The following is a 26,411-nucleotide window of genomic DNA, read 5'->3' on the forward strand; positions in this document are numbered from 1 at the left end:
CACTTCCTCCAGGAAGTGTTTCATTTTCCTACTCACCAAACACCAGAGACCTATGTTCTTTGTCCCCATAAATGGTGTGCATATCTTTATCATTACATTTATTACACTGTATTATTATAGTTATTACTAACATCTTTTAAGAAAAGAACCGTCTTTTTCTTCTTTAAGTCGTCAGCACTAGCACATTGCCTGTTAAAAAGTAAAAGCTTGGGCCGGGTGCAATGGCTTATGCCTGTAATCCCAGCACTTTGGAAGGCTGAGGTGGGTGGATCATTTGAGGTCAGGAGTTTGAGACCAGCCTGGCCGACATGGTAAGACCCCATCTCTACTAAAAATGCAAAAATGAGCCAGGTGTGGTGGTGCATGCCTCCAATCCCAGCTACTTGGAAGGCTGAGGCATTAAAATCACGCGAACGGCAGAGGCGGAGGTTGCAGTGAGCCAAGATTGTACCACTGCACTCCAGCCTGGGCGACAGAGCGAGACTCTGTCTAAAAAAAAAAAAGTAAAAGCTTGATAAATGTTTTCTGGATGAGTGAATAAATAGAGACTCCAAAAGCAGGAGCCCTGTAATCTTGTTCAGGGAATTACTATAGACATGTTGGATTTGCCACTTATCTCCTGAATCAATGATAGGCAGCAGCGCCCAGAGAGGTCAAAGATCTTAAAGTGACAACTGATGCTCAAGATTGGGCACCCCCAATGCCATTGAAAAGTATCATATTAATCAGTTGATGACTAAATTGCACTGGTGGTTATGCACACGATTTTAAACTTGTCATTTAAAACAGTAATACCATGCAGGAACATTAAATTCCTCATCTCTTAGCTTATCAGCCTAACAATGTGCTCTCTTCCAGGAAAGAGCAAAGTTGAATGATTTCAGACTGTAAAAGACCACAGGTCTATACACTTACAGATTGTAAACTTTGGGAGGGCAGGGACTGTGACTGACTCACTCACTGCTGTATCCAGACTCATGCACAGAGTAGACCCTCATTAAATACTCGTTGAGCTTATGAAAGAGTAAGACCTACTGCCCACATTAAAAGCAATATCAGGAAGAGATTTGCCCAAAAGCCAAACTCTGATTTTTATCAACCAAGCTTAAAAGCAGTTAGTAAATTAATAAATTTGGTTGAAATTTTTCCCTTTAGTGTTTATCATTTATCCTGATGAATAAAGTAGTTAATGTAGGAAGTTAAGCTTGTTTTTTATGAGTTCTTGAGAGGCAGACCTGACAGTCATGCTTTCATATACTGATAACCTCGAAGAAACAAGGCAAAACGCCCACTAAGTTAAACTTAAGAATAGAAGCCTAAATCATGGCTGGTGCATGGGTATTGTACTGTTCTTATGTCACTATGGATAATTGTTTTGTGTTTTCTGTTTATTGATAACACATATATGTTGTTTTTGTATGAGATGTTCTTCAAGGGGTACAGTGTGGATTTGACCTTGACTTTAAAACAATGGCAATGCAGCTATATTTTCAGAGACATTTTAGGACCGTTATTTTATAAAAATTCATCCCTCTTTTTTTTTAAAGGGTATACCTCAGTTACCATGTGCCAAAGCATTATACAACTACGAAGGAAAAGAGCCTGGAGACCTTAAATTCAGCAAAGGTGACATCATCATTTTACGAAGACAAGTGGATGAAAATTGGTACCATGGGGAAGTCAATGGAATCCATGGCTTTTTCCCCACCAACTTTGTGCAGATTATTAAACCATTACCTCAGCCCCCACCTCAGTGCAAAGCACTTTATGACTTTGAAGTGAAAGACAAGGAAGCAGACAAAGATTGCCTTCCATTTGCAAAGGTAAAGGTAGAATGCACTTGTTTTCTGTTTGCCAGCTCTACCTCTGTACCCAGATACATAGAAATATGGCTTGTGTTGCCTTTTGTAAAAAAATACAATAGTTTTGTGTGAACTATCTCACCATGCTTCTGAAAATGCCTAGAAGCAGTCTTTAAGTCACAAGGAAGGTAATTTTATGCACAGACTTCTTATATGAAAGATTATTTTGGTTGATGCTCTATGTGGTATCATTTTCATATTTAGAGTCTGAATTTATTTCTAAGCCACTTTAAAGGGTGTATGCACCACTCAGGGATTTTAAAGTACTGAATTATGAATAACAAAATGAAATGTCATTACTTTCATATTTTATATGTAAATTTCTTTGCCTAAAAGCATACAGGAATATATCTGCCAAATTGATAAAATGGTTTGGAGTTTTAAGCAGAATATTATGATTTTTATGGAGAAAAGCGGTAGGATGTACATTTGAGTAGGCATTTGGTTTATTTTCAGAAAATGAGAAACATCTGAGAATCAATCTAAAACAGAAACTCAGGAGGCTAGGGTAGGTATCATTTGAGGTTGCAATTTGTAGATCTTAACAAAGTTAGTGGCCAGCTCCCTTGCATAGGAGTTGATAGCTTTATAACAGTTGGAAAGGACACCAGGTGGGCTGGTAGCTACCATTTAATTCATTAAAACATTTAATCCACGTACTAAAGATATGTCATAGCATTTTTATTCTTGTACTTTTTAAAACATGAGTCTCTTTATTGAAAAGGAAAATTAAATGATAAGCTTAATGGTACAGCTTAATGATCAGGTAGATTAATGATTTGCTGTTTCTTCAGGATGATGTTCTGACTGTGATCCGAAGAGTGGATGAAAACTGGGCTGAAGGAATGCTGGCAGACAAAATAGGAATATTTCCAATTTCATATGTTGAGGTAAGTTAATCTGTAGAAACTTGAACTGTGTTAATATTCAGCTTACTAAATAAATCTTACTTATGCAATTTGAGTATTAAGAAGTCCTCGCAACAAAAAGCACCAGGAGTGCCCTGTTACAGATCACTGGACAGATCAGGAAGAATTCCTCCATCCTATCCAGCAATTATTGAAGACAGTGAGATACTTGAAACTCTTTACTTTTTCTCCCTGCTAAAAGCATTCCTATGTCTTGTTAAATGTCACTGTATGCTTATTGTCAGTCACCTACACTATTTCCTGTTTATTCCATTTGCTGGCTTTGGTGGGAGTAGAAAGCTGATAAAGTTCTTAAGTAAGATGGAGAGAAGTGTATTTGTTTATTTTTTACTTACTTCTTTGGTTACTTGCAGCATCAGCAGAACCAGAATAGTGATTTGCAAAGTCGGGCTTCAGTAAACATTTGTTAAATAAGTCAATGAATCTTCCTCCATCCCATCCCAGCAACTACTTAGCCCCCTTTCCCTTTTTAAATCAGCTTTGCTTGGAAAGCTTGTAGCCAAGCTTGACATAGTAAAGTCTTTTTAGAGAGTATGTGTAGTCACATAATTGTATTACTTTAAGAATAATACAAGCAGAACATAAACAAAGGAGTTACAATTCATAGTAAACTTTCATTATATCATATATCATAAACTAAATGTCCCTTGGGAATAAGAATTTCTTGCTGAAAATAAAATCGAAGGCATTTTCAAAGAATGTAGCATGGCCCAGACAAACCATTCAAGGTTAGTTGAGTCCATGGAAGGCTTCTGGTAAGAAGTAAGGTCTTAGTAGATATCTGTGTGATGGATAAATAGGGGTTAACCAAGAGAAATGGAAAAGGTATATTTTATGGCAGAACATCCAGACAGGGAGACCAGCATGTGCAAAAGCCAAAAAGTAAGAGAGAGCACAAGATTGTTTGGGGAATTGAAAGTAATCCGGTTGTTTAAAATATCAAAGCACGTATCTTAAGCATGTAAAAATGAAAAACCACTGTCACTTATTTTGCAATCTTTTTATCTGAGGCATTTGTTTTGGCATGAAAACTAAAATGACAAGCTGTATCATTGTAGCCAGCACTCAGTTTCCTCCACAGAGAGTGAGATTGCCAACGTTTTCATAAAAAATCAATTTGACTACCGTATAGCCGTGGGAAAGTAATTCAAACCATGTATGAGTCTTGAATTTTATCCATACCCTTCAGATGTTCCTGTTTATTGAAATATTTTTTCCTCCTTTGAAAGCAAGTAACAGAAAAAAACCAAACAACCCTTAACTCACAGGCAGTCCTTCCTGTACATTATGAATATATTCTAACTGTGGATCATGGAAAACTACAAGCACTTCCAAGTATTTGAATAGTTACACTGAAGAGCATGGGTAAGCACAGGATTAATAATAAAAACCTGTCTTTACTTGTTAGCTATTATCAATATTACATGCTGATACTTGGTTTGTGATACATGAAAAGGGATTACTATATTTTTGTTATTGGGCGAGTATAGAATTGTGCAGATAGGCATAAAAGATCCACCCATGGCAAATCCAGAGTCACTTCAAGTCACTTGACTCATTAGGATTATTTACTCTGACTTAAGTTGGAAAGATAAACTTCTGCCCAAGTGGAAAGTATTTTCATTCTTCTGCTTCTTTTCTTTCAAATGAGCATTTTCTTCACTTGAACCAGAATCTTGCCGTTTGAGATGTGGCAAACAAGTTGTCTATCTTTAGGAGCCTATGAACATTTCTTTGATGTCAAGCCATCAGATTGAACTTCCTGGTAGGGAGCAGAGCATCTAGGGATTAGTGACACCTGGTGTAGCCCTTAGGGGAATAAAGTGGAGGCAGATTTCAATCGCAACCTACTGAAATTCAACTATTTCAATAATGTCGATTGTCTTACAGGGCATTCTTAGCTGTGGTAAAGCAAACTATAGGAATAAAAAACTGGGGCTTTTTCTTAAGTAATGGTCTTTCTCTAGCTCTGTAAACCTATTCATATTTGCCCCACTTCAGGGGCCAGACAATCCCAGTATAAAAACAGGCTGCATCACAAAAATTGGTAAATAATTCTCTTATATCTTACAAATAGACTTTTAAGTCTCCATCAGTGTTAGGTATTTTGCTTTTTTTGTACAGTCCTGCCAAAAACTCCTATCTCCCAGAAGTTTTGAGAAGATTGAATGAGATGATGTATCTCCAAGGGTCTGACACCACTATGTCTTATGCATAGTGGTTTGGAGCTCAGATCACGCAGAGGGTACCAGAGCATGGTTTGGAGCTCAGATCACGCAGAGGGTACCAGAGCATGGTAATAATCAAACAAGAGAACCTAACTACCATGTGTAATGAGAGAAGCTGAAACTCCCCCTTGACTCCTGCTGGCCGACTTAGGTAATGGATATGCCCAGAGAACTCGCCTGTGGCAGAAAGTCTGCACGGGATGGGCCTTGGGGTAGGATTGTGGGCCTGGAGTAGAATCTCTGGGTCAGAGGTTTAGATGTGGAGCTGTGGAATTAGGAGGGAAGGTAAACTCTAAGGAGCTGAGCACTGGAGGTGGGTAAAGAGAGGATTGAGGTGGTGAGAAATGCTACTGGAATAGTTTGCCCTCCCTTCCTGTCCTCAACTCTCCTTTTCTTTCTCAACGTCCTGTAACTATGGACTGTGATCTCCACGTGCACTGGAATAAGGTGATAAAATAGTGGTTGGTGTATAGTGGCTTGGAAACAAATCTACTTTTTTTTTTTTTTTTTTTTTTGAGACAGAGTTGTGCTCTTGTTGCCCAGGCTGGAGTGCAATGGCACGATCTTGGCTCACTGCAACCTGTGCCTTCCGGGTTCAGGCAGTTCTCCTGCCTCAGCCTCCCAAGTAGCTGGAATTATAGGCATGCGCCACCATGCCCGGCTAATTTTGTATTTTTAGTAGAGACGGGGTTTCACCATGTTGGTCAGACTGGTCTCGAACTCCTGACCTTATATGATCCTCCTGCCACTGTCTCCCAAAGTGCTGATATTATGGGCATGAGCCACCATGCCTGGCCAAATTTTTTAATAATGCAAAAACACTTTGCTTATTAAAGTAGAACACAGAATTCTTCAAGGCTTGAATGGAGGAGAGTCTGGTTGCGAGAAGTGAGTGGGGAAAGAATGGCTATATAAATGGCCCTGGATTCCATGCCTTGGAGTCCTTGTTGAGCTCTTAAGATAAGGGCAAGGGTTCTCTTGCTTTGATCACATTCACCCTTCCCCTCTGGAGATTCTTTCAGACCTCTATTTGGTGGAGCCTTAGAGGTTATGGGTTCTATTTAATTTAGACAGGCCCTTTCTTCTCTTGTGTAAGCTGGAAAATAGTAAAGGTTAAAAGCAGTTCTTGAAGACACCATGCCAGGATGTGTATAAAAGGGTGTATTTTTTAAGGACTGAGTACAGTTTTAAAAATAAAAATTTTTAATCTACTTCTTTCTTTGTTCAAAAACACTGGTTTTCTATAAAATAGAAGGAAAGATTTTTAACCCCATTAATTCAGAGCTGACTCATTCATTCAAGTTCGGATGATATGATTCTTAGCAAGCAAAATATTTGAATGAAATAAGTGCTGAATATGGAATTTTGGATGCTTCCCAAACATAATTGTGTATTGTAGGCTTATAGTGAACTATAAATTTTTATTAAGTTTCTCATTTTATTTTTATTTTGATTCCTACTCATTTGTTTGAAATATCACCCACTCAGTTTTTCAACACCAAAAAAGTTATTTAGCAACTTGCTCTTCTGCTATAGATGATGAAAGATAATGTGCGGAAGTCCTGAAGTTGGAGTGGCCTCATAGACAACTGTTCTTACTCGGTAGTTACTGCCAGAAACAAGGACTGCATTTCTTATTGGTTTAGATCTCGTGTCAGCTGTCACTTCTTCTGACACTTTCTCTCACATCATCTAGGGGAGTGCCTCCTCTTTACTTACTTTACCCCAAACACATACTGGTGCCATAGTGGGAGAAAGCTTGGACTCTGGAGCCAGATGGCCAGGATTCAAGTCTTGACTCTACTACTAATTATCTGAGTGACTTTGGGCCTGGCTCTTCATTTGTAAAATAATAAGTTCCAGTGATACTTAAGAATAGTGCCTGGTACCAGCAAGAGCACTGTCAGTGATGGCTGTGATTATTATCACCATTTGTTATTATTATCCCTAGAAATTATTAACACTTTTTTCTCTCTATATTTCCAGTTATTTGTTGAGGTGGTTACTAGCTGACTCCTCACCCTCCATTTCCCCATTAGAATTCAAACTCCTAAGGGCTAGTTCCCCAGGGTCTTTGCACAGCGCCTGCCCGTAGTAGGCTTTCAATAAATATTGGTTGAATGAATGAGCAACCTATGAACTTTTATAATGAAAGGTTCTAAACCCAAAACAAACATGTTTGGAGATTTTGCCTCCTTCTACATTGTTCAGCTAATTCTCCCATCATTCACTGCCTATGCGTATATCTTATCATTGGTTTATCTTGGTGTTATGTCAGGAAGTTACATTCTTCAGAACCAGCTGGTCTGTGTGACCTTAATGCAAGCTTTTATCTTGTTTTGTTTGTTTGTTTGTTTGTTTGTTTGTCGTACCTAGTTTAGAATTTTCCCAAATTAATGGTAGCGATACTGTATGGATTAGATTTTGTAATCTCTACTGGTTATTTATTTCTTAAATACTGTTGTCGCTCAGTATCCACAGGGGGTTGGTTTCAGGATTCCTTATGGTTTCCAAGTCTGCGGATGCTTAAGTCACTTACATATAATGGCGTACTGCAGTTGGTCCTCCATTCCTCGGAGGTGGGGCCCTAAGATGCATGTGGAGGGCCAGCTTTGTAGAAGAGACCCCCCTGGGGGTAGGGTAGGTCAAAGGATATAAAATTTTAGGTATGTAGGAGGAGTAAGTTCAAGAGGTCTATAGGGTGACTATAGTTAATAACAGTATATTATTGTATTCTTGAAAAATGCTGAGAGTGGATTTTTAAGTGTTCTCACCACAAAAAATGATACCTATGTGAGGTAATACATATGTTAATCAGCTCAATTTAGGCATTCCACAATGTATGCATATTTTAAAACATCATCTTATGCATGATAAATATATACAATTTTGTCAATTAAAAAAATAAAATGTTAAGAAAAAAAGACTCCCTGATTCTTTCTGAGATGAATTTTCACCTATTTTCAGTTTCTCCTTTGGCTTACTTTGAGCTGGGGTAGGATAGCCTTATTGTCAAGGATCCTCATTTTTAAAATAAGTTTATTGACATAAGTTACATACAATAAACTACACATATTTAAAGTGTACAATTTGGAGTATTAGTTATATTCAACTTCTAGAATCAACCGTAGACAAATCATGGGAGACATTTCTCTGGCTATGGATAGAGTGTGTTATCAGCCTCAACAATGGGAAGTCAAATGTGTAGGGCTCAGGGAGCACAAGTGGCATTAAAGGTGGGGGTGCTAGCTTCCTCTTCTAGGGTGTGAGAGAATTGGAAGATAATGTCTGTGTTCCAAAGAATAAGAAGTGGAAGTTTAGGTACGTAGTTTGAAGTTGCCAAGGTGACCCCTGGAGGAGCTAAGAATAACAATGCTAACTTTATTTTTTAACTAAAAGCCTTTCCTCTTGAGAATAATGATAGCAGAAGGGCACATTATTAGCCTTTGATCTAATAATCAAAGAGTTGATTGAACTATATAAAAAGATAGCATCATTTATACTTTTGGATTTTTTTTTCCTTTAGATGTATTATTTTCCTTTAAAATTAAAAAGTTAATGTTTATAAAAGAAATTTAGGGAGATTATGGGGAAGTTGGGAAGAGGGAATTACTATGTTGCTTAGCATCCAAATTTCCCTTTCAAACCTGAAATAAATAAATTTTTGTAAGTGAAATTTGAAGACATCGTTGAGAAGTCAGTGAGGAAGAATTACTCTGTTGCTTAGCACCATACTTTCATCTGTAATTCTGACTGACTGAGTACATTGGATCTGCCTTTGAGTAGCTTTTTTTTTTTAAGCACCGTAGACTGTGTCCCATGGTGTAGGTTTTCGTATCTTCTGAATGCTATCCACTTGATACAAGTAATTATTACTTTTCCTTCTGCCACAACGATAGAAGGAAAAGGAAAAATGAGCACTGGCTCCTGAAGTTCTAAAGGCAAAGGCAGGTCCCCTCTGAGCTCCAGGAACAGCTGTTTAATAAATATGGCTAAAGACTTAATCTAAAAAGGAGTTGTTTAGGTTAGGTAAGGATTTAGGGTAGTTTATGCACCATCTATTATTCAGAGACTTCTTTCTAATTTAAGAGTTTCTTTTTGTTTTCCATCAGGAAAACATTGAGAGAGCTGAGATTTTAAAGATCGGTTAATGTTTATGGAGTTCTCACTTCATGAATGGACAGTTTCCAGTACTCTAGGTAGTTTCACAGAACATAAAAATGCAGATTTCCTGAACAGCCTTAATCAGAGGCCTAGGCTAATCACCACATGGCATCTAAGGTCCACAGTGACTCCCTAAAGAATCGCCAAGTTCTTTAACCTGGCCCTATTTTGCTACATGTACCAGGGCCCTAGCTAAGTTTACTGATCATTCCTGGGAAACATACCCTGGAATTGCTCTCTTTGCAGCTCATCAGGGATATTTCTTTGTCTGTATGGAAAGTTCACCTTCAAGGTCCAAATAAATACTATCATTTCTCACGAAGTCTTTCTTTCCTAATTTACATATGCAACAAAAGAAATTCTATGAAACGGAACCAAAAAAAAAGAACCCTCTCCTTGCTTTGAACTTCTACAGTACCCCGTTTGTACCATTCTTACTTGCCTGGAACATGCTAAGTGTATAATTTGGTTTGTTGATGATTTATTATTTTCCTGTGTTTCTTGAGAGCCATATCTTATGTAAAGGATATTTTTAATGATTTTATTTCTACAATATAATCATATTCCAGAAAGTTTGGAAAGGAAATGAATAATCCTGAGTCTCATCATGTTTAATTTTGGTAAATATCCTTCCATTCTTTTTCCTTATGCTTTAATGATATTACACACATGATTTTGCCTCTCTCCATATAATTGTAGTACTACTAAACATCAGTTTTTATGACTGTCTAATAAACACTCTAGTAGCTAACCTGTAATTTAATTATTTTTACCATTTTGTAGACAAATGTCTTGCTCAGGGGGACACAGAGCCAGGAATTGAGAAGGGAATCGTGGCCTCCACTCTGTAGTTCAGTGCTTCCCTAGACCTCTGCCCTGCCCTAGTCTCAGAGCACATTCAATAACTAGCATTCCTAATGGTTGGGCAGAATCACTATTATTATCTAGCTTTACTTAAAAAGTGTATAGGGCATTTTAATGTTTCAGAACAAATTATGAAACATTTCATTTTCTCCTACCTAAAAGGTTAATTTTCAGAAATGAGTCACTACTCAACAATTTTAAATATCTGAGGTTGCCTTTTTTTTATGAGAAAAATCACAAACTAATTAAAACCATGATATTTTAATGTCTTTTCAACTTTTTATTATTTTATCATTTAAATATTTTATTATTGTTATATACAAGCTAAATTTTTCTAGTAACTAAAGCTTTAATAAGCAGAATAGGTTTGTTTTAATTAATCAAGTGTTAAGTCATGTCTTATATCATGTAAAAAAGACTGAACGAATATTCTATACTGGTCCAGCATGTGTGTGCATGTGTGGCATATAAAATGGCTTGAACAGGAGCATCGTTATTACATCAATGGGAACAGGCTTCTCTAGAATGACATGGAATGTTTTAGGAAAGTATTTTTCCTAAGTGTTATAAAACAACCTTGCTTTTTATAATAAAGTTTAGTGATAATGTACCTATTAGGCTTCACATATTTGTGGGGCAAAAATTCCTCTATATTTTAAGAAGAAGGAAGATCTCAAATGAATGTGCGAAGTCCTGATGGTCAATATCCTTGATACAGTATTCTCTTTCTGTCCCAGATTCTCTCTTGGCGATCACCATTCCCCCACCCTGCCCCCCATGAACATCCACACGTGCTTTAAGTATCCAGGACAGGGGAAATACTTGTTCACTGATTTATTAACTGATTACACATCACTGTGGAATTTCTGTCAGTGTGTCATTTCACATTGACAAATTTTCACTTAGAATTAATGACAATTCCATGTTCATAACCTCCTGAGATACATGTGTATTTCTTTTATAGTATCCCTACATCTGGTAATCAGGTTGTAGAAAATAAAATTTGTCATTGGAATGATACTTTCGGCTAACAGACATTTCTGATTTATGGTGTGCATTCAGTGAACAAATATGTAATAGAAAGAAGCATATATATATAAAACTGCATGTATTGTCAGATCCAGTAAACATAGTGAAGTGAACTAAGACCAATTTAAAAATTATCCATTGGTCTCTCTCCCCAGCACCATGAATAGACTGTACATCTGGTGCTCCAGAAGTAATAGGTATTTGTACCACTTTATACTTAATTTTCAGGGTTGAACTTTTAAATTTGTATGCACATTCACTGTTCACCGTTGGGAAGGTGTTTTCTTCCTTTGCGGTTGCTGTCTTCTCTGCCCAGGCCTTTTGTCTTCCAGGAACTTGGTCACATCTTTTATATCTTTACTGTTTTGCATGTCAGTTATTCCCTTTCCCCTGGCTATCCTTTAATACCGGAAAACGATCAGCTTTTACTCTCCCTAAAAACCTATTCCTTGACTACGCTCCCCTCAAATTATGATTCTACCTCTTCTTACTTCTGCTAACCTTCTCAAGAGAATCGCTTATCCCTGCTCTCCGCCTCTGCTTTCTTACTCCCTGAAGTTAGTGTTAGCCTCTGGTCCCTCCAGTCTCTGAAATTTTCCTCCTGTTTGCTATGAACTGACTTTTCTTGGCTCTTGTTTTTGTCATTTTGTCCTCTCAATAACATCTACCACCATTCTTTTCAAAAAATATATTTTTTAGGCCGAGCGCAGTGGCTCACACCTGTAATCCCAGCACTTTGGGAGGCTGAGGCGGGCAGATCACAAGGTCAGGAGTTTGAGACCAGCCTGACCAACATGGTGAAACCCCGTCTCTACTAAAAATACAAAAATTATCTGGGCGTGGTACACGCACCTGTAATCCCAGCTACTCAGGAGGCTGAGACAGGAGAATCACTTGAACCTGGGAGGCGGAGCTGCAGCAAGCCGAGATCGCGCCACTATACTCCAGCCTGGGCCACAGAGTGAGACTTGATCTCAAAAAAGAAAATTTTAAAAAGTCTGTATTTTTATTCAGATTCAGGGAGTACATGTGCTGGTTTGTTACATTGGCATTACATGCATATTGGTGAGGTTTGGGCTTTTAATGTACCTATCACTCACATGGTGACCATTGTACCCAATAGGTAAATTTTCAACCGTCACCCCCCTCTCATCCTCCCACTTTTGGAGTCCTCAGTGTCTATTATTTCCATCTTTATGTCCAGTTATAAGTGGGAAAATGCAGTATTTGATTTTCTGTTTCTGAGTGATTTCACTTAGTATAATGACCTCCAGCTCCATCCATGATGCTACAAAAGACATTATTTCTCTCTTTTTTATGGCTGTGTAATATCCTGTGGTGCATATATACCACATTTTCTTTATCCAATAGACCGTTGATGGACACTCAGGTTGATTTCATGACTTTGCTATTGTGAATAGTGCTGCAGTAAACATACAAGTACAGGTGTCTTTTTAATAAAACGATTTCTTTACCTTTGGGTATATACCCAGTAGTGAAATTGCTGGGTTGAGTACACTATTCTTAATCTCTCCAAAACTCTTTGCTTTTTTCATTTCTGGGGCATTGGTTGGATGGTTGGCCTGGGAAACTTTTCAAGGTCTTCTTTCTTGTAGATTCTGAAATTCTGAGGGCCTTTTGCTTTTCCTGTTACCCCTACTATTTTCTTCTCTATTATTTCTTCCCTAAATCAGAGATCACCAACTAGTATGATCTCCATGACTTTTATGCTTGACTTAGAGTGGTTTTAAAAAATTACTTGTTAAGATGTAAACTCAGGAGGTTTTACATAAGCCTAATTTCCAGCTTTCCTTAAAAGAAAAAAAAAAAAAATCAGTTGACCCTGCCAAACAGTTGTCCATTGAAAGAAAGCATACACTCCCCAGTTGACCATAGTTCATTATCGTGTGCCTGCCATTCTCTGTTGGTCTCTGTCTGGCCTTCTTCATTCATTGACTTCAACTGCCCAAACTAGGCAGACACGTGAATTTGCGCCTCCTATCCTTAATCCATCGTGCTGTTTCTTAGGTCTTCTTTTATCATGAGTCAGAAAAGATGTTGTCTCTGTTTCTCTCATTTAGTACTGTGCCTGGCTTTTAATAGTCACTCAAAAAACATTTGGGTGAGTAAAAGCCTCCATTAGGTTTGATTCTGGTCAGTGAATACCTGAGGACCCTATTCCCAACACAGAGGTCTTTGCCTATTGAATATTTTGAATGGGATATTTTTGTTTGGGTTGAGAATAGGTATTTGTACTTCACCTAGGCATAAAATTTTACAGATCATTAAGTCCTGCTTCATGTTACAAATGAGAAATGGGAGGCATACCCAAGATCAAATGACTTGCCCAAAGCAACAAAGCAAGTTAATGGCAAGCTGGGACTCTGAGTAGTAAGAGTAACTCATGTTCATATAGCACTGCACATGTTACAGAGCACTTTAACCCATGCTCGTTTCTACCTGTAAAATTGATGTTACCTTCCCGTTTTATACAGCTAGAGAAACCAAAACCGTGGAATTTATATGGTCCACCCAAGGTTACTGAACCAATGAGGACAAAGACCTAACTCTAACCTAAATCTTTCGGTGTGAAGTTCAGAGCTTTTCCTGTGGTTTTCTCTGACAGTCCCTTTTTCAGCTACCTAAGCTAAAATTCTTTTTAGGCTTTTAATGACATGCACCCTCTTTTTATACCTTACATTTCAAAATCAGAAACTGAACAAGAAAATTCTAGTTTATTTTGTTTCTAACAGATAGGGCCAACAAAAGTGAAGATAATGAAAATAAGTGAAGAGCTACGTAACTGATGTTTCACCTTCCTAACCTAGTGGAGCCAGGTAGTTAACTCTGAAAATCCTTTTCCCTTGGCAGGATGTAGTGAGGCTTGTATTAGGAGTCCGTGTTCCTCCCTGTCCTACTGCTTAAATGAGTAACCCTTGTAGTTGCTACCAATGCACTGCTTCAGGACCCAGGAGGCTTCAGAAATGTGGGCCATAGGGGATCAGGGGAGTCATTTCAGTCTTCTTTTCTCTGTTCAGCAAATACTTTGTGCTTAACGAGCCTCGGGAGCACAGCCACCCTGTGTTGCAGCTTCTTTCCGTGCAGGAGCTGTGGAGAGTCTAGAGCTGTGCTATCCAGTGCACATGCCACTGTGGAGCAACTTGCAGCGAGACTCATCCAAACTGAGTGGGATGGAAGCACTCTGTTCACACCGGGTTTCAGAGACATAGTACAGAAAAAGAATGTAACGATCTCAGTACTTTTTTACATGGATTACATGTCGAAGTGATCATAGTGTAGATATATTGGGCTAAATAAAATATATTATTAAAATGAGTTTTACTTATTTCTTTCTGTCTTTTAAAATGTGACTATCAAAAAATCTAAATTCCAAGGGTGGCTTATATTATATTTCAGTTGCATAGTGTTGGGCTAGAGGCAGCACTTCCCTCCCTTGATAGTTCTAAGAGACAAACGTTTTTATTCATTCAACAAATATTTACAGAGACCTTAATGGAGCTGTTACCTGAGGGAGGCTTTCATATCAATTTTAAAAGACTCTTGAGTAATCCCTTCAGTCTCTTAGTAACTCCTCTTCTGTGGGTAAGTTTTGTATTATAAATGAAGACTGAGCTTCCTTTTATATTTAGGTCATCCAAAAACAAAAACCTTGTTACCTAAATTGTAGGGAGAATAGGAGACAAATGGGAATACCAGTTTCTCATTGCCATTATGGAGCATTTTGCAAAGGACTCTAATGTGAGGCAAAATATTTTCATGTCTGCCGAGAGGATGTAAATGGGCATGAATTTCCATTCCATAGCATTTCATTCATTCACTGATTTTCTTCAAAGTGAGTGACTTATCTGGGGAAGGAACATTGGACTCAGTGATGCAGTAGAATGTTGAAGTGCTACATTTAAAACATGGCATTTCAAACCAGAGAGGAAAAGATGGACTGTTATTTAAATGATGATAGGACAACTGCTGAGTCATGTGGAAAAACAAAGTGCTAAGTGCTTTCCCGACCTTATTCTTTATGCAAAACCAGATGGGCATATGGTTCACTGACGGAGATGTAAAAAGAATGAAAAGAAGGAAACATTTAAAACTAGGAAAAAATGTAGGTTTCTTATTTAAAACAATTGTGGAATTAAAAGGTTTTTAAAGCATGATGTTAAATCAGGATGCAATAGTGGAAAAAAACAGATAATTTTGACACATAAAATAAAAACTTATCTATAACAAACCCATGAAGTTAAAAAAAATTAGAACAACATTTTTAATTTAATAGACATAAATATATACACACATATATACACATAAGTTAAAGAGCACTTTACATAATATAGAAAGTTTATTTATGGCGAGGCGCAATCGCTCACGCCTGTAATCCCAGCACTGTGGGAGACCGAGGCAGGTGGATCATCTGAGGTCAGAAGTTCGAGACCAGCCTGACCAATATGGTGAAACCCCTTCTCTACTAAAAAAAATACAAAAATTAGGCCAGGCACGGTGGCTCACACCTGTAATCCCAGCACTTTGGAAGGCCAAGGCAGGTGGATCACGAGGTCAGGAGATTGAGATCATCCTGGCTTACCCGGTGAAACCCCATCTCTACTAAAAAAATACAAAAACAAAATTAGCCAGGTGTGGTGGTGGGCACCTGTAGTCCCAGCTACTCAGGAGGCTGAGGCGGAAGAATGGCATGAACCCGGGAGGCAGAGCTTGCAGTGAACTGAGATCACGCCACTGCACTCCAGCCTGGGCAACAGAGCGAGACTCCATCTCAAAAAAAAAAAACAAAAATTAACCGGGTCTTGGTGGCACTTGCCTGTAATACCCGCTACTCAGGAGGCTGAGGCAGGAGAATCGCTTGAACCCGGGAGGCAGAGGTTGCCCTGAGCTGAGATTGTGCTACTGCACTCCAGCCTGGATGACAGAGGGAGACCCTGTCTCAAAAAGAAAAAAAAAAAAAGTGTTTATATCAGTCCATAAGAAAAATGCTAACAATCCATATGGATAGAATATGGAAATAAGCAAATCCTAAAAAAAGAAAATAGATGCTTAATCTCATTAATAAATAGAAATGCAAGTTAAAACAATATAATACACCTTGTTACTTCAAAAAAATGATTTTTAAGCTTACACTTTGATCTAGCAAATTCCACTTTTAGGAGTTTACCCTGTGGATATGCTTGTACAAGCCTGCCAAGACATAGTAAATGGCAACATCTCTATAAAATGGAATACCATGCTATCAACCTGTCCCTATTGATATGCAAAGATGTTCATGAAATATTGTTTCATTAGAGAATAGAATGGATTGCTTGGTTTTATTTGTGTTAAAAATCAATAAAGTAGATACATGTATAACAACATCTACATAGAAAATGAAGGATATGTTTTAAATTGTTAAATGGAAATCCATCTGGGAAGCAGGTTGGGAAGAGACAGATGTGGGGAACTGGCTGAGGCCTTTTACTTTTTACTTCATAATGTTCTATACCAGGGGTGTCCAATCTTTTGTCTTCCCTGGGTCACACTGGAAGAAGAAGAATTGTCCTGGGCCACACATAAAATACACTAACACTATTGATAGCTGATGAGCTTTAAAAAAGAAAAGAAAAGAAAAGAAAAGAAAAAACAAAACCTCAAAAAAATCTCATAATGTTTTAAGAAAGTTTACAAATTTGTGTTGGGCTACATGTAGAGGACCGTGGGTTGGACAAGCTTGCTGTAGTGGGTTGTGAATTAAAATAATTACTTCTCAGATCTACTGTTTGTATCCTGTAGTGCTCAGAAGCTACAGACTGATTCATCTGTAAAGCTTCCTATAAAATAGTAACTATTCAACTAGTTCTCATTAAAAAAATTTTTCTCTTTAAAAAATTTTAAGTCCCGCCTTTTAAAAAAAGACTATATTCTCTCTAGCAAAGAGGGCAACTATACACAAAAAAGTTTAATATTTCTTAACCTGCCTTGTTGTTATTATTGATATTATTTTTGTCAGTATATCATCTCATATTTATTTATGCTTCTGATAACTCTCAAAAACGCATTCTTTCTACATTTTAGACTTTTCTCCAAAAAGAGGCATAAGAATTTTAAGAGTAATAAATATTTTAGAGTCCCTGCTTTTATCTCCAGTATACTGAAGTTTACCTTATATCCAACCTAAGTCTTATCAAAGCTACTTACCAAATGCTTGGAATAACGTATTTTAGGATACAAATTTATTTTGCAGGTGATGAGTGCACTCCTAACATTAAAGGTCATGGTTAGATAAATGTCACAGAAAGCTCACACTACTGAGCTCAAACATTCATACATGAATTTTATCAAAATTCTATTAAAAGCTATCAGATTCTTGGTTTCCTGTTGTTACCAAAGGTTGTTATACTTACAGCAAAAGCTGCTTTATGTTTCTGCCTGATTTACTTAATGCCTCTACCAAATAGCCTTTAATGATTTTCTCTGGAACCGATACAGGAAGCAAGGAGCAGTGTTTTTTAATACTAATATATGCAGCTTCAGAAGAAATCTCAAGTAATTTTAAAGTATGACAACATCTTGCTAACAAATATTACTGTCCACGCATAAAAATCAAATGCAGAAAAAATATGCTAGGCTATTTAGAGGAATAGAAATGAAATAGAAAAATGAAACTTGTCCATTTAAAGTGAGATTATGCATTATACATGTGGAGAGCTAAAAGAGACCTAAAAATCATTTGCTCCAACTTACTTTATAGATGAGGAAGCTGTGAACAGTAGAGGTAAAATGGCTCCCTTAAGGCCCCAAAGTTAGGTAATGGCTGTGCTAGGACTAGAACTGTGGTCTTCTACTTGCCAGTTGGCTTGTTATACCGCTCCAGGGTGTGTCTACCTGCATACACATGCTTCTGCATAAATGTTTCTAAGCATCCAACCCTGCGGTCCAGCAGTTCTACTTCTGGACGTGTACCCAATATCTAGATGGGAGCTTATGTCCACCAGAAGACACATACTAGATTATTCACAGCAGCATTGTTCTTACTAGCCACCGTCTATTGGAAGGAAGGAAGGCAGGAAAGGAGGAAAGAAAACCCACATGTTAATCAGCAGTAGAACGGATAGATAAATTATAGTATATTTACACAATAGAATATTACACAGCAATTTAAAAGAGAGAACTGCTGACTCATGGAGCAATATGGATAAATCTCAAAAAGCATATTGTTGAGCAAAAGTAGCTAGACATAAGAAATTATGGAAAGCACTGTGTTACTTTTATGCCTGTTTGTAAGCTCCTTGAGGGCAGAGACCATTTCTCTGCATTTGTAGATCTTTAGCACCAAGCACATTATTCAGCACATAATTGGTGCTCAGAGTCCAGTCATAGTGGCTCACGCCTGTAATCCCAGCACTTTGAGAGGTTGAGACGGGAGGATCGCTTGAGCCCAGAAGTTCGACACCAGCTAGACATCATAATGAGACCTCATCGCTATTAAAATTAGCTGGGTGTGGTGTTACATACCTATAGTCCCAGCTACTCAGGAGGTTGAGACAAGAGGATCGCTCGAGCCCAGGAGTTCAAGGCTGCACTGAGCAATGAATGTGCCACTGTACTTCAGCCAGGGCAACAGAGTGAGACCTTTCCCCCCAATCCCCCCACCAAATAGATGCTCAGTGTGTATTTATTTTAATGGAGGATATATGATATGAAGAAAGACACAAAGGAAGCACCCAGTATTGTTCTGTTGAGAAAGCAGCAGGAAATATCGGGAACAATATTTTAATCCTCAGATGTTTATACCAGAGCACAGCATATGGAAACCTGAAATACTAACACAACGTTGACTCTATAACTGACACTTGGCCAGCCAAGTATGACCATGACGAGATTATAGTAATTTTTCAGAACCTTTCAAAGCAGGCACCACTAATGGAGCCTATTGTTTGACCCCAGAATTAATCTAAACATATGAAATAGATGTGATAGTTTCCTCTATTCATATTTTTGGCCTCAATGAGAAGAAAGTCTTCTTAACTCCCTCCCCTACTTCTTACTCACTGGTACAGGAGTGCTGAGTTGATCAGTCAGATTCCAGCACACTGATTAGGTTTGTGCCTTCAAAGATTTGTTTCTAGGTGTCTAAATAAACGTCTGGTTGAAGAAGACATTCTCTGGCTCCTTTTTCTCCAGCATTGCCAGGTGCGCTGGCCTTTCATTTCATGAGGGTGTTGTGTTTGGGATGGAGGAGATGAAGTAGCTTTTCAATCTGCTTTGTTTCCAGGCTCCTTACACCCAGCCTGTGCAGGAAAGAGGACCCTACCCGTCCATGGTTCATTGCAGTTTATTAGAGCTCTACAGTGAGGTTTGGGCCACCCCCACCATAGTATAAAACTTTACTTTGCTTCATTTGGGCTTTTTATTCTCAAGGTGGGATAGCTAGACCAATAAGGGATTTGTAAATTCTGGATCTCCTGGCCAGTTGCCATGAAAATGCTTTTAATAGGGCCACCCTTTACTGGCACCTCATTTTCATCCCTGAACACACACCACAAGAAGTCTTTATGATCCTTTCTCCCACCATTGGTGCTTCAGGCATCGACAGGTGTTATTCTGGCATTACTGCCTATTGTTTCCGAAAGATTATCGTGGAGAAACTTCTTAAAGTCTGAAGAAGAGATATGGTCATGTTTGATAAAGATTTATCTTACTAATTATAGATTAGACAAGCCACCTGAATTTGAGTCCCCAAGGAGGCTTAGGAACAAATTGTCAGTCAATTTGCAATCATCTATAGAAGCAGTGACTGCTGATCTCCAACTAACACAGCTTTGTGAGGAACCAGTTGTTCCAAAGCAAGTTCATTTCATAAAATATTGACTGACAGGGTTTCCATTCTTGTAGTAGGGTGGCCTTATCAACAGAATGAGAAGACATAGCCTGAACAATTTAGATGGGACAAATAGGACATGATGTTATTTTATATAAAGACATTTGTGAAGTGCCCAATGTGTAATGCTGAGATGAAAAAAATCACTGTTTTCCTTAATATTATATTTAAGTTACCTTTTAAAAGTTTATTATTGTGCATCTCAATTTTTTTTTTGAGAGATTAAGCTATGTTTCCCATTACTGTACTATCTAGGTAAGTTATATGCTGCTTATTGTCCTTGAAGCTTTCCGGAAATGTTTTATTTTGCCCTAGGGAAAACAAAAGGCTTGTGTTCTTTCCTTTCTTGCTGATAATATCAGTGGAGTGCACAGATTTTGACCCCTGGTACTCTTAATTTACACTGGGGCTTTTCAGATAGATGAAGTTAGCTTGCCAACAGGACTTGAATTTCATGTCTTACCCTGTTATGGTTTAAAGTGTGTGCACATAGGATGATAGCTGATACAATGATGTAACAAAAAAACATGTTAAGAATTTCTGCCAGATTTTTGTGATGTTCTCCCAGAATACAGAAAGAAAGGCAGGAGGTGAATATACATGGAGGTACATGAGTTCATTTGGAATGGTTTTATTCTTTGTCTTCTTGCTCATTTTTACCAAACCCAAAAGTTGCCCCTTCGTTGTTCAGTTGTGCTTTGAGCAAATACCCAACCATTATTATGCAACAGGGTGTTCAGTCAGACAAATACACCTCTTTGATTGCTCTTCTGAAAATTTCACAGTGAGCTGAAATAAATTTTCATTTGTTATTGGCAAGTTTTAAAATCAGACATTATGGAAATTCTTAATAAAATTGTCTTTTACTCTTTCAGTCTTGCAGTGGAATTGTTTATTCTTGATTTAATATCTACCTGTGATATAGATACGATGAAGTCCCAATATTGAGAGAAAAGATACCTCACATGGGAAAAACAAACACTGTATAGGCAAACTTTAAAGTAGTGACTTTAAATTTTGGGTGAAATCATGTTGAAAATAAACCTCAGGGAATTCTTGGGAATTGTTTAACTTCTTGGGTTGGTTTGTTGGTTGCTTTTGCAGTTTAACTCGGCTGCTAAGCAGCTGATAGAATGGGATAAGCCTCCTGTGCCAGGAGTTGATGCTGGAGAATGTTCCTCGGCGGCAGCCCAGAGCAGCACTGCCCCAAAGCACTCCGACACCAAGAAGAACACCAAAAAGCGGCACTCCTTCACTTCCCTCACTATGGCCAACAAGTCCTCCCAGGCATCCCAGAACCGCCACTCCATGGAGATCAGCCCCCCTGTCCTCATCAGCTCCAGCAACCCCACTGCTGCTGCACGGATCAGCGAGCTGTCTGGCCTCTCCTGCAGTGCCCCTTCTCAGGTAAATCCTCAAACAAGGGTTATATAAAAAGAGCTCACCCACAAAAGGATCAACTCACAAACATGTTTGTTCACTAGCTGACAAACATTACTTATTTTGAACTTCTGAAGATAGTAGCTTTTTTGGGAAGCAAAACCTGTCTTCATTTTGTAGGTGGAAAAATGGAGAAGGCAAAGCTAACTTGAGTGTATCAACCCAGAACTAACTACTCCATCATTTTCAAAGGGAAGATCAGAACTTATAAGATGAGTTAAATAATACTTACCAGTTTCACCAAGCAAGCACTCAGCCTTAGAGAACTTTCTCACAGTACTTTTTTGGGAGATCTTGCCAACTAAAACTTCATCTCCACCCAGATTTAAGATGCCATGGTCCAAACTTGTAACGTTTGTAGTTACTTGTATCTATGTAACTTAACTTAATATTTAGGCTTCCCAGAATTATAGAGAAAAAAGAGCAAGGACAGAAAGAAGCATTTAATTTAAATTAGAAATCGACCTCACATTTTTTAAGCTCATTAGTTCATTACGACTTTGGACTGGTATGTAAAAAATAGCCATGCATTATTCTTAGGTTTATAAGAATACACGGGATGACGGGGCATTCATTAATTCATTTGGCAAACATTTATTGAGCACTTTACTATTGGACCCTTCTAGGCACTGTGTATACCATGGTATATAAAATATAGCAATTTGCTGTATTAGGCTTTAATTCTGCACTACAAAAAGGGCCTAATTATAACCCTGCCCAAGCCACAGGGCTGCTGTCATTATCCACTTAGGTGATGGCTGTATTTTCCTCAACTTAAAGGTCAGAGAACCTAGTTCAAAGCTGCCTGTCACAAGCAGAAGAAATTTCTTTCAAGTCTCATGTTTCATCTTGAAAATTCATGCAGATTTTACATTCTACTCCATCATAAAACTATGGTGTGTTTTTTTTTTTCTTTAAACATTAAAATGAAATTATGTCCCCTTAAAGAAAAAGAAAGAAATACACATTTCTGGTCCTTAAAAAGTTTACATTCTAGTAAGTGCCTGTTTTGGACCACAGAATGAAAATGTAAAATACAGTTTTTGATATCCCTTGCCATTTTTTTCTCAGCCTCATGCTTGTTTGTTTTTAATAGAGATGGGGTCTCACTGTGTTGCCCAGGCTGGTAACAAACTCTTGGCCTCAAGTGAACATCCTACCCGGGCCTCCCAACATGCTGGGATTACAAGTATGAGCCACAGCCTCAGCCTCATTTATTTGACCCTGCTCCTTTAGATTTATACCGTGTGTTTCAAGTTAAATGCATTCACTTTCTGAATGGGATGGTGGGATTGTTGTTTTGTGGCATTTTTAGGTGGTAGGGCCATGAAACTTTTACTGAGAAATAAAGACAGGCACAACTAGAACATGAGTGCGGTGAAGGCAAGGGTCTTTGTTTTATACACTGATTATATTCTAAATGGCAGACATACAGAAAGCACTCAACATGTATTTGTTGGATGAATGAGTCACTTGAAAAATGGGTAGAGAGGGGAACCATGTCGTTTTACATGTAACTAATCATACCCGTGTGAGAAATAGACATGGAGCATAGATCAGAGTAGGAAGGGCAAAGTGAGGTTAATCCGGAAAGGTTCAGAACTAAAGGTTTTTGAGTAAGGTTCTGAAGGAGGGAGCTAGTGAAGATGGCCACTCACTAAAAGAAAATTGAATCATTTTGATTCTGTGCTTTTTATCTTGGGACCTAGCAACATTTGCACAATGATGTTGTCTTGAAATAAAAGACAAGCTTCTGCTAAGAATAGTGACAGCTCAGAATGGGACTAGCTTTAAAAGAGTGGACAATAATCTTTTGGCATTAGAGAAAATGAAAAGAGAAAAGAAGATAGACTGAGCATGTTCATCTTTTGCAGAGAGCTCAGCATTCAGGTGTGAACATGCCTGACGGTACCACACCAGAGCTGGGAACGAAGACTATAAAAATAGAGCTATTTTTGTTTTGGTTCAAGTAGCTTAGGAAACAAGGCTCTTTCTGTGTTCCGTTGGAAGTTTCCCCTTCAACCATTCCACCCCTCCTTCCATATTCCAGTTCGGTCTGTTTTCAGTGGCAGAGTGTTGCCTCAGGGAGAAGTTATTTCTAGAAGAGCCTGGAAGGTGTTTGAAGTGCTGCCTGGTTTCTCCAGCCATGGTTTATAGAAAACACTACTTATCTAGGGCATTGTGTACATTGAAGGGAACCCCAGTCCCCAATAGAGCATTGAGCATGTGTAGCATTTGTGACGTGCAAAAACTCTTCCAATCATGGAGATCAGTGCATATGGGGAAATTGCTCATGTAAGACCGTTTAAAACAGGACTCTCATTTTCCCCTGCCCAGCACAGGGCCTGGCTGTAGATTTCACTGAGGCCCATTGCTGAATCTGTCCCCTGCTATTGACCTGATTGCTGTCTTCCTTTTCCTTATACATGTTAACCTTTGCCTGCAATTTCCTTTCCTTTCCTTTTTTTTTTTTTGAGATGGAGTCTCACTTTGTCACCAAGGCTAGAGTGCAGTGGCACTGTGTCTGCTCACTGCAACCTCCATCTCCTGGATTCAAGCAATTCTCCTGCCTCAGCCTCCCGAGGAGCTGGGATTACAGGCACCACCACCACACCCAGCTAGTTTTTATATTTTTAGTAGAGATGGGATTTCACCATGTTGGCCAGGCTGGTCTTGAACTCCTGACTTCAGGTGGTCCACCTACCTCGGCCTCCCAAAGTGCTGGGATTACCGGCGTGAGCCACCGCACATGGCCTCTTTTTTTTTCTTTTTTTTGAGATGGAGTTTGGCTGTTGTCACCCAGGCTGGAGTACAATGGCACAATCTTGGCTCACTGCAACCTTTGCCTCCCAGTTTCAAGCGATTCTCCTGCCTCGGCCTCGCAAGTAGCTGAGATTAAAGGTGTGTGCCACCACACGTGGCTAGTTTTTGTAATTTTTTAGTATAGTTAGGATTAAATTTGGTTGGGTATATTAGAAAATTGAAAGTAAGGGGCTTAAAAATGTTAGTATTCATTTTTATCTCATCCCATTGAGATCTAGATACAGGCATTTGGGTGCTGGTGTGATAGCACCACAGAGTTATCAGGGACCTCGGCACCTTCCAGCTCATGTGTACACCATGTGAGTGGGTCCTTAGGCCTTTGTTTCTATATGGCAATTAGAGATGTCACTGTCACGTCCAAATTGCTGGCAGCAGGAAGGTGAAAGGGACAAGAAGGGAGCCAAAGGGCTTGCTTGCTATTGTATTTAGTGACTATTGAGTGATGGCTGAACTTTCAAATACATAAATTGGAAGCTTACTTGTAGGCAGTGCTTTCCAGGTGGGTTGCCAGATCAGATAGATGTTCATGAGTGTCCGTGACTGAGATGTGTAAAAGCACATGATGGTGCAAGCAGCCAAGATGTTTTGTCTTCTCCTCTGACCACACTTAGCATATTTTTTGGCCTCCAGAGGAGTGATTCATAATATTCAGTGTTTCTATGGCATCTTTGTGTTCAGTGCCTCAGGGAAAGCAAGAAGCCCTCACCCCAAACTCCTTTTTGCTTACCCCAACTCTTCCCTCCCTTACTTAGCCTTTCTTGTAGAGGAGACAACTAAGTTTTGCAGTTCCATGAGGAAAGGGTAAGCCCAGCAGAAACTCAGGTTGTCCCTACTCAGGGCATTTATTCTAGACATGCTCACCCTTCACTGGTTTGCTTCTACTTCTTGTCCTTCTGCGTTTAGTCATTCTTTGGTGACTTTGTCTCTTCCTTTACTGCAGTGCTAGGAAAGCCCTCTATTGAAGGGGTACTTGCAGGATTCTGCATGTCAGTGCTTCCCCAAAGTGCCTGTGATGGCAGAGACCTTAGGTTACCTCTGCTCCAGCTGCTCACAGGGGTCTAGAGGCATGAAGGGACTTATCCCAAAACCATAAGGTCATTAACAGCTAATTATTCTGTCTCCCACTCTGGGCTTGTAGAGAAACATCAATCAATAATATATTTCTCAGATATGTATAGGGTATATGTATTTTGGTAAGTTTTTTTTCTGCTCCAAGGGGTTCCTTGATAATAATGTCTGTTACCAGTGGAGGGTGTCCATGTACTTGGCATTTGAAACAAAGAATTGGACAAAACACACAAAACAAGGAAAGAATGAAGCAACAAAAGCAGAGATTTGTTAAAAATGAAAGTACACGCCAGTGTGGGAGCGGCCCGAGCAGCTGCTCAAGGGCCCTGGATACAGAAGCTTCTCAGGCCCAAATACTCCCTAGAGGTTTCCCATTGGCCACTTGGTATTCACCACATGTAAATGAAGTGGTGGCCCACAATCAGTAGTTGGGGAAAGCAACCAATCAGAGGCTAAAGTGAAGTTAACAGAGTTGCACTTCTATCCAAATGGAGACTTGGCCCGCAATCAGTGGTTGAGGACAGCAACCAATCAGAGGCTGAAGTGAAGTTACAAGGTTACACTCCTATGCAAATGGCTGATTGGTTACAAAAAGCAACCAGTCAAAGGTACTTTCAATTTCCCTTCCACAGTTCAGAAAAGGTTTGCAAAGTAGCGTTTGGTCCATTTGTTACTTAGGCATGGAAAGTTAGGGTTTTCTTTTCAGTTTAGTTATGGGAAGTCAGTGTGAAGCAGCCTTAGGTTCCCTGCCGTCACACCCTATTCTCCTGCCTCATGTCCACTTTGAAGTGAGCTTCATTGTATCTTAGAAGAAAGGTGACCTCTTATGTGTGGTGCCAATTTGCAAATGTCCTTGGAGTGTGTATACAGAGTTATTGGATACAATAGCAAAAGGTCATTTGGCTTTATCCTAGAAGGGAAAACCAGTGTGCTTCCCATTAGAAATAGGTTGGAGATAGACTTTGGTTCACAGGAAAAATAGAAAATGAGAGTTTGGAGTTCAAGACCATCCTGCTCAACATAGTGAGACCCTGTCTACACAAAAAATAAGGAGAAGAAGAAAAGAAGGAAACTGAGGGTTTGGGGAGAAAGTCTTATTAGTGCCACCTCCTGGATCTAC

At 38.9% G+C, this 26,411-nt stretch overlaps 1 protein-coding gene across 3 annotated transcripts in view; it reads left to right on the top strand.

The window, feature by feature from the left end:
• Positions 1 to 26,411, top strand: part of LOC105466698 (SH3 domain containing ring finger 1) — a 177,280-nt gene that overhangs the window by 113,599 nt on the left and 37,270 nt on the right. For all 3 annotated transcript variants that reach the window (XM_011715794.3, XM_011715793.3, XM_011715796.3), the window contains exons 3-5: positions 1,548 to 1,823; positions 2,657 to 2,752; positions 21,065 to 21,367. In XM_011715794.3, coding sequence (XP_011714096.1) covers positions 1,548 to 1,823; positions 2,657 to 2,752; positions 21,065 to 21,367 — 675 coding nt within the window. The remainder of the gene's footprint in view (positions 1 to 1,547; positions 1,824 to 2,656; positions 2,753 to 21,064; positions 21,368 to 26,411) is intronic.

Source organism: Macaca nemestrina, chromosome 3 (assembly GCF_043159975.1).
Source record: "Macaca nemestrina isolate mMacNem1 chromosome 3, mMacNem.hap1, whole genome shotgun sequence".
Classification (NCBI taxonomy): Eukaryota; Metazoa; Chordata; class Mammalia; order Primates; family Cercopithecidae; genus Macaca; species Macaca nemestrina.